Source organism: Olea europaea, unplaced genomic scaffold (assembly GCF_002742605.1).
Source record: "Olea europaea var. sylvestris unplaced genomic scaffold, O_europaea_v1 scaffold1459, whole genome shotgun sequence".
Lineage (NCBI taxonomy): Eukaryota > Viridiplantae > Streptophyta > Magnoliopsida > Lamiales > Oleaceae > Olea > Olea europaea.
Window position 1 is genome coordinate 110,407 of NW_019232140.1, and position 9,979 is coordinate 120,385.

Sequence of the window (9,979 nt, forward strand, 5' to 3'; positions counted from 1 at the left end):
TTTCCAATATAAGGTGTCAATTCTTATACATTGATTGTGAATAAATTATTTATGATCAAAATATAAGTTGTTTCACACTTAATTTCTCCACTCAAGTACCAACTTATATTATCTCAAGTTATCATAGGCACTTTAATTTGCATGCAAATAATAAATAATGCAATAAATAAATAAAATCACAATTTATTTATTATAAATAATTATTTTTTCATAGCAAAATATATAATAGGGCAAAACCCACAGCTTCCACTGAGCAACTTGCCCATCTCTCACCTAGCTGCTCTCACGTCACTGGTTCCTTATACTTTGCACATTGGTGAATTTTATAAAAAGCACCATCTGAGTGTGCATATTAGGATGCAAAGTAATTATCATTAAAACTAACGTAAACACCATCCATAAATGCACAGTTGATGACATATAGTTAGAACTGAATTGTGGATCGTATATATTATGAAATTGTGTGTATTCACATGTATCAATTATCATGGACTGGTTTTCTTCGGTTACATTGTGTGTTAAAATCGCTCAATGATTAGGTACCAAACTACTTGCCCTTAGGAAATTTAGAAAATGTTTGTCAGTATTAAATATCAAATATTGATAAGGCTAATTGTTTTATTGCAATTATTGAGCATCTGGAGTTGGAATTATAAAAACATAAGACCACATAATAGAGCAAAGCACATTGAAACCATAGAACATGGTAGCTTGGTGAATCAAGGTGAAGAATGTAAAAAATGTGTGCTTCACTAACACGTTTTCACCTTCGTAAAGCACATTGCAACCAAAGACCATGGCATCTTGGTCAAGGTGAAGATTATGAAAAAAAAAAATATGTGCTTCACTTACACATCATCTTTGACCATTTGGTCGCCAAGTGGTGTTAAATTGTGGAGCCTAATTATTGCCAACTAATTATTGCAACTTCGCGGAGTTGGTCTCGAATCGATTTCTACGATGAGGTTGTCTTGGGGTTGGAAGGGGGCAGGAGGCTTCTTGAACCAAAATTTAATCTAAGAAATATTTATGAATTGGAATTCTTATAAAATTCTATTAACGAACTAGAGTCCTGTATAATTCAGTTTTGTTCTAATTTATCTTATAAATAAGGAACCATCTTTGGGCTTTATTATATTCATCAAAAAGAGAGAAAATGATGCTATAGAAAATAGGAGTGTGATTTTCTCTTGTAAAGATTTTTCATCATAATAATTTAATACATCAATGAGAGAAGATGTAGTTTTACATTAAGACGAACATCTATAAATTTTGTATGTTCTTGAGTGTCAATTTTTCTTTATTTGAATTGATTGTTCTTGGTGGAATATAATGAGGGTTTAGAATTCTCAACAATTGGTATTAGAGCTTTTTTACTTTGATTGAGAGCAATGACTGGTGTAGAAGGAATGTTGCTAGGGATCTGCAAGTTTGATGGTATGAATTTTACCTTCTGGAGGATATAGATCTAGGATTATCTCTACAGTCAAAAGCTGTATCATTTTCTTTTGAATGAAAAGTTGAAACAAATGAATGACAATTACTTGATCATTAAGTATATTAAGTGTTATTCGATTCACAATACTGAAGAATGTTGGTCACAACGTGACGATAGAGAAAACCACGTTAGATTTGATGAAGGTATTGTCCGATATGTACGAGAAGCCATTTGCATGAAACAAGGTACATCCTATGAAAAAATTATTTAATTTAAAGATGGCTGAAAGTGCTCAAGCATTAGAACATCTCAATAAATTGAATACAATTATCAATCAATCGGTATTAGTCGAGATTTAATTTGATGACAAGTCTATGCCCTAATTCTATTAACATCACTGCCGAAAAGTTGGGAGCCTATGAGAGCTGCAGCCAATAATTCTATAGCCAATGCGAAAATGAAATTCAGTGATATTCATGATAATATTCTTGCTGAAGAAGTCCGTAAAAGAGATTTTGAAGAAGTTTCGATATCGAGTTCCGCCCTTAATATCAAGAATTGGGAAAGGGGTTTCGAGAAAACTTCCAATAAAGGCAACGGTAAGAAGTGGAGGAATATTAGATGCAAGTCTAGCTCTAGAAAGAATGTAGAAAGCTAGAACTGTGGCATGACTAAACCACATGAAGAAGAATTGCAGTGGTGACTGAAGAGGTGCAAAATGCTTTACTTTTATCGATTGACAGTCCAACTAATTCTTAGGTGATGGATTCATGAACTTCTTTTTATATCACTGCACATGATGAGATTACGGAAAACTACGTTGTTAGGAGTTATGGAAGGGTATATTTTGTTGATAGAGAACCTAAGGATATGTTGGTATTAGTGATGACAGTTTGAAGATGTCAAATGGGTCTGTACGAAAAATTCATAAAGTGAAGCATATACCTAAATTGATGTATAATCTGATCTCAGTTAGATAACTTGATAATAAAGGTCATAATGTAACTTTTGGTGTTGGTGCTTGGAAAGTTACTACGGGAGCCATGGTTGTTGCTCGAGAAAATAAATCTAGAAATCTTTACATCGCTTCCAACTGTAGAGACATTATGTAGTTGCTAATTCAATTGTTAGTTTTGATTTATGTCATTATAGATTGGGGCACATGAGTGAGAAGAGAATAAAAGTTCTTCAATCTAAAGGGAAGTTATTAGGGTTGAAATATGTTGAACACAGTTTGTGTGAATGTTGTATTTTCGATAAGAGAAAAGGGTTATTTTTCTAAAATCGGAAAAGAGCCCAAAACTACAAAATTGGAGTTGATTCATATGGGTATATGGGGACCACCAACTGCTACTTCCCTTGGAAATCCCAATTATTATGTGATATTTATTGCAATTTGAGAAAATATGGTCTATTTTTTGAAGAATAAATTCAATGTTTTGGTGCCTTCATAAGATGGAAATCAATGGTTAAAAACACAACAAATTTGAAGGTGAAGTGTTTGCAGTCAAATAATGTGGGAGGGCATGTAAATGATGATTTCAAGAAATATTGTCATGATAATGGAATAAAAATGTAGAATACCATTCCATGAACACCTCAACAAAATGGTGTAGCTAAGAGAATAAATAAGACTTTAAATAAGCATGCTAGAATTACGATATTACATGTTGGATTACTAAAGATGTTTTGGACTAAGGCTGTCAATAGTGTAATTTATATGATCAGTAGAGGTTCTTCAACAACATTGAACTGCAGAATACAAGAGGAGGTCTGAAGCTGTAAAGAGGTAAAACCTTTACACTTGAAAGTATTTGGTTGTGTTTCATATCTTCACATTGATTCTACTGCAAGAAGCAAGCTTGATGGTAAATCAAAAAGTATTTCTTTATTGGGTATGATAATAACGAGTTTAGTTATCATTTCTAGGATGATCAAACTTGAAAGGTTATCAAGAATAAGGATGTGATATTCAATTAGAGTTTTTAAATAAGGACAAGTTGGGAACTGATCATAAAAACTCGAGTTCTAAAGTTAAGAAACCTGAGTTAATCCCGTTAAAAGCTCTTGTAGTAATTGAGTTGAGAATGGTTATGGTAAAAATCCAAAAAATATAGTACCTAAAGTACATCATAAACACCCCTTTCACTGAACCAAGAAGATCTAGTGGAACTATTAGACCTCCATAGAGAAATTCTCCGGTATTGCATAATATTCTATTGACGTTGTACAGGTTGATGAATCAATAAATGAAGAGTTAGCTAGCAAGGATAAGATGGACTCATTATTGTCCGAAGGCTTTATTGAATAAATGGGTTCATCGATTAAAAGAAAAGTATGATGGAAGCAAGCGATATAAAGCAAGACTGGTTATGAAGATATTTCAAAAAAAAATAAAAATGGAAGGCATTGATTACACTGATATTTTTTCTCCTGTGGTAAAATTAACGATAATTAGAGCAGTACTTAATTTAATAGTAAAGAAAAACTAACAGTTAAATCAGTTAGATGCAAAGACAACCTTCCTTCATAGTGATTTGTAGAAAGAAATTTACATAATGCAGTCACAAGGTTTCAAAGTACAGGAAAGAGAGAAAACGGTGTGTAGACTTCAAAAGAGTCTATACGGTCTCAAACATGCTTTCATAAGGAGTCAGGTGGATAATTGCTTTTGTGTAAATAACCTTGATAACTCTTATATTATCTTGCTGCTATATGTTGATGACATGTTAATTGCAGGTGCTTTTAAACAAAAAATAAATACATTGAAAAAAAAAAGTTTTCTAAAGAGTTTGCAATGAAGGACTTGGATATTGCAAAAAAAAAAAACTTGGTATGAGAATTACTAAGGATAGTGACATCTTGAAATTATCATAAGAAGAGTATGTGAATAAAATTCTAATCACATTCAGCATGGATGATGCAAAATCAGTTAGTACTTCTTTGACTAGTCACTTCAGGCTATCAAAAAAACTGCTACCTTCTGTAGAGCAGGAGTGAACCAACATTTTAAGGTGCCTTATACCTCTATTATTAGTAGTTGTAAAAAAAAGGTTGAACCCCAACTTTGAGGGTCCCCCACTGTCTCGTCCCTGGAGTATCGCGAGAGAAGTTAATAGCGGAATGTGCCCCAACAGACCAGAGAACCAAAGCTGCATGTACACTGATGCCCATAAAGAGTCACAATCCATGTTTTAGGAATCGAACCCTCACACTACGACTGCCAGCAAGAGTGAGTATATCTCACCCTTGTCCTTTGCACCACTGGGATATACCCCGATGGGCTATTATTAGCAGTTGTAAGTATGCTATGGTATATGTACAAAACCAGATATAGCACATGTAATGGGAGTTAAGTAAATATATGAGCAATCCAGGAAAACAGCCGTGGGAGGCGGTAAAGTGGATTTTCAGACATTTGATATGTATTTCAGATTTAGCCTTATATCTTAGAAATCAAGTTTGGGATTACAGGGCTATGTAGATGTTGATATTTTATGAAAAGTACCATTGGATATGTATAAAGTGAGCCTTTACAAATCTTGCTTATTCTTGAGGGTTCATTTTTCTTTTTTTGAATTGATTGCTTTGGGTAAAATAGTATTATGGTTTATAATTCTCGACAAGTGGCACCAGATGATTTCGGCAATGATAAGATCCTAGGTTGTTATACTTTGTATATGCAATCTCAGTCGTTCATTATTATCAGTGGCTGAGAGGACCTCAAGTGAGGTAAGGGTCAGTTGAGGTCTTTCAATCCCTTCATTCTGTTCACACGAATCTCTCTCTATTCTCTCTCTGAGAAAATCTCTTTGGTTCTCTCTTCTTCTCCTTCAAACCTTCTTCTTATTCTTTTGTTTTCTTAATGATTCATGGCTTAAATCTTCTGGTAAACGTCAATGCAGTGTTTTGGATTGTTGGCCTGGTCTACGTTTTTAGAAATTAAGCGTGAACAGCAGCCTTTTGTGTTCTTTATGGAGAGTGAATTCTGTGGGGACTTTTTGATAGATCTTGTTTGTGAACTTGGAGAAACTTGTTTGCTTCTCTTTTGGATGGCATGTGCAATGACTCAATGGGGGCAGAAACTGAACCTCGCGTGAAAGAATCTGTTCATAGGATGTCTCATGTTGTTGGTCTCTGATTTTTTTTAAGTTCTCAGATACTTCAGTTTCTTTTTGTAATGAGCATAAGTAAAAGTTTAAATCCCTCCAATTCCATTCCATGATATTCATATTAGCAAGTTATTTAGAGGTATAATACATTTAAAAGAGCTAGAAATTAATTAATTAATAACCCATAATTCTCTTAATTGAAAATGAAAATAGAACAAGGATGCATATCTCTTCAACAGAAATAATTTCCATATATAATTATAATAGTGATTACTGCTGTCCATTCTCCATAGAACGCCTTACAACAATCTGTGATCACAAAAGGTTGCAGAAACAATAATCAAAAAGTTCTGTTCGAGTCCTCCATATTTTTACCCCTTTTATGTCTGAAGTAATATCAGCACGTCTCATTCTCTATCCCTACTTGGTTTTTTAGACTTTCCACATAGGCACACAGGTGAATTTCGGAAAGAAGAAAAGAAGAGAAAGACAAACATCATCTGTGGATGTTTGAAGAAAAACATAAAAACACAGACACACACACACACACACCAGATGTTTATGTCACATGTCTGTAGTATTAATCTTAATTACTCTATCTGCAGCAGTTTGAAGAAGAGGAAGAACAGTCGGAAACTACCTCGGTTTCGACTTCTCTTCTGTGGAAGTTTCTGTGACAGCCACAGGCAGCACAGGTTAGTGCACCATTGCTTCCCTCATCTGCACATGGGATGAATTCTCTGCAGCCATCAACAGCATATCCTCCTACATTTGCCGCTTGATTCTTTTGGCACTCTCCATATCTCACAGTCCTAATTGTAAATAATGAGTTTGTAGAGCTCCTTGAAGTGTGATCATCACTCTTCAGGTTAGCTTGACACTCCTTCATTCCTTCTTTAAATTTACTCTCTCAAATGCCCTTGAGTTTCAAGGTAATAATTAGAAATTCAAAACTGATCTCAGAAGACACAATAGAACCGGGGAGGGGGGAGAGAGAGAGAGAATAAGGAAGAGCTAGGTCATCTTGGTGTTTTCTGGAAAAACCTAACCCTAGAAAGCATATTTATACAACCAGTCAATGTTTCCTAGTGATGATTAACCATACTAGTGTAGAAGTATAAACAATTAAATTCATCTAGTTTTAGAGAGATAAAAGATAAAATATGAATAAACAAATTCATCTTGTTATAAAAAGTTTAGCCGCAAGTGGAATCTCATTCTAACCCATTTATTAAAAGTTCTACGTGTCAAGCCTTTAATGACAAATGAATGTCTCTCAATAGTTGAAAAGATCTGTTACACTTAAATATGAGTCGGCAAACTTTCACAATGTCATCAGGATGAACAGCTAAGCTGGCTTTAAACCTAATTTTCCGTGGCCCCTAAAATAAAGCTACAGGGTGGTTGTGGTGGAAAAATATGGATTTTATAACTAAAATTGCTAAAAGTGTGTGGACACCCCTTTTATCTTCTCACCTTATAAGTACCTAGTTTTGACTCATGTCATATAGTGATATGTCATTTTTTTCTAGATTAAACACCTAACACTTAGATTAATAATCACCACTCCTCGTCTCGATTTACTTCGCCCAAAGTCAGCATTGGGAAACAGGTGGATATTCTGCTTTCTACTCTAGCTACAATTGATTTGAAATGTATAGACTAAACTGGAAGTAAAATGGTGCTATCTAAGGTAGATAATGTTTTGGATGAAAAAAGTTCGTCAATGAATTGTACTATTGAATCATGTCCAATAATTTATATCAACGTTTATCATATATAATGTTAACCTATTATATATTCATTGTCGATGTGAATTATTTGTTTCTAAATTCTTAATTTAGAAGGATAAAATATCTCCTAAATAGATTACAAGTCACCACCAATCGGTTAAAAATGAAAAAAGTTAAAGATATAAGAGCTCGTGATCTAGCTGACATATACTAGCTTCGTTATTAGTAACTTTATACAAATATTTTCAAAGATTAAATTTAAATAATATTTATTCACTAAAAACTTAAAATTTTAAATAAGATTGTTTAATATATTAAAAATGTACTAGAATTAATCAAGAGAAAGTCATTAGTTCAAGTATCATTGTCATACATCTATAAATATTATGTCAACGCCAACTTTTGTTTGAAAAATTAAATCCACTGGATGGCACGTTGAAGACCAAAGTTAATAAACTAGTTTCATAAGCATGCTTTGCACATTGTATGATACGATTAAAGAATTTATATTTTTATAATTCTATATTCTGTAATTGGAAAATATTCACATTCAAAATTATTTAAAACTGATTAACAAATTAATTAATTAATATGCCCGTAAAATGTACATCGGATCAAACATGCATTAATTGTAAAAAAAATACCGGATATTTTGTAAAGTGAAAAAATAGAATCAAAACACAGCCAACAAAGCCTATATTATTAAACATATTTGAATGAACGAAATAAAGCTCCAACAAATGGCATAATTCTTCCAAGGCCACCAGTGTAAGTTAAATTGATTTTTCTTCTCTGTTGGTACCAAGAAAATATAAATCAAATCTTCCCCAAATTAACGGAGTCACACAAATTTGAAATGAATGGAAACATACAATTAATTCAAAGCTTATTGTGAACTACTAATTCAAACATATCAATTTTTTTCTTCTCACTTTACAACTAAAATAATTATCCATGAGTATTGTAGGAATTGGTTCAAATAATTAATCAAAAATTGGAAAATGAAAAAGTGTGTAAAAGTGGAAAATGAAAAGGTGTGACTACGTGTCAATTTCGATCAAATATTCGGACTTGATCCAATAGTCAAATTACAAAAGTAAATAGAACAACTTATTCTACTCGTAGAATAGATCGTCATGGTATATTTGAAATCTCGAAACTAATTCCAGATGAATGAGAAATTGCGGACCAAAATTGGAAGAAATGAAGTGTTACAACTTTTCGAAAGGATACATGTTTTGGCCCACACAACTTCATTTGCATCCTTTCTACATCTATAAATAAGACCCTATGGACATGATTTTGGGTACACTAACTGCATTGAGCAATTATTCTTCTCTTGCAATTCTCTCCTTTCTAATTCCATTGCATTTTCATACATTTCCTTTGTAGGGGGAAAATTCTGTCAAAAGTTCGTCGATTTCTTGTGGTTTGAAGTGCAGCTAAACAAGTTGTGAATCCATTGTATCTTGGGAGACAAATGTCATTCACTGTGAGCACCGTAGTGAGGCAATTTGTCTTAAAGAAATAGATAACGTCTCGACTTGGATTATTCTCTATTTCTATTCCTTCTTCATCCTTGTTTTGCGTAATCGTTATACCGAAACTCTGTCCAAATTTCCATCCAAAATTATGTTTTGATCATGCTTTTACGGATTAAAACTGATCAAACAAATATATTAAAAACCAACCCTTACATAACCCTTTTTATAAGTCGTCTCCAACAAGTATACAACATATAATACACTACATGAATAATATGTTGAGGCCAAATAAATACCTTTGCGATGAGCCATTGATATGCGATAATGATTGGATAAAATTTCTATTTGAATAAAATAATTAGATATTTCATCAGTTATCCCAACGAAAGTTTCCAATCAGTATTGTCGCGTTTTCAGGTAGTGTCAAGGATGTGAGTGTGATTTCTATGATGAAATTTTTTTCATCATTATGGTTAAAAAAATAAAAAATAAATAAAAATAAAAATAATAATAATAAACTTGTTTAGTTAACCAGGTCCTATAATTTATCTTGTTTAAAGTGAGTATTTTGCTTTGACACTTAAAATTTTCGTAAATTCAAACTGTTGAATAAAAATCGAGCACCTGATCCTTTATTTATAAATTTATTAAAATACAGTAATTAATCTGTAACGAGTTTTAATTGCCGTTGAAACTTGCTTATGCTAATTAGTTGGCTTAAAATTTTACTATCTATTTAGTAAGACTATAGTATTAATTGATGCCTAAAAATTGATGTTTAGCATTTATAGCGCAAAAAAACTTGTTGCTTACTGCTGATAAGATTAAATAATTTATATCCGGATTGCCAATCTTATAAAATTGAACTAATTTTCACAATTAACTCTACCAATGATAGCCTAAATAAGAAGGAGATTTCTTGTTTAAGAAATTATGTAAAAACATACATTTGCATAGCATATTTTTGTATTTAAAGTTCCAAAACCAAACATGCTTGAGAAAGATACTGAATTAATTTTCAAAGTTACAAATATATTTAGCTAAGTTTCAAAGTTTCTTTTAAGTAATTACTTTTAAATTAGCCTTAACCAAACCCATTCTCAGTTATGGTTGGAAAACATACTTTTTTTCTTAATTTACTATCCTTCACAACAGAACGCTAAATAATAGACCTTTTATATCATGGACATCTTGCCTGTATAAACCTGCCTC

General features: G+C 32.5%; 1 protein-coding gene across 1 annotated transcript; it reads right to left on the reverse strand.

The window, feature by feature from the left end:
* Nucleotides 1-5,775: 5,775 nt before the first annotated feature.
* LOC111376139 (mini zinc finger protein 2-like) lies at nucleotides 5,776-6,685 on the reverse strand. Its single transcript, XM_022999081.1, has one exon. It carries the CDS (start codon nucleotides 6,437-6,439, stop codon nucleotides 6,146-6,148), a length of 294 nt encoding a protein of 97 aa, XP_022854849.1. The 5' UTR covers nucleotides 6,440-6,685; the 3' UTR covers nucleotides 5,776-6,145.
* Between the last annotated feature and the right edge of the window lie 3,294 nt (nucleotides 6,686-9,979).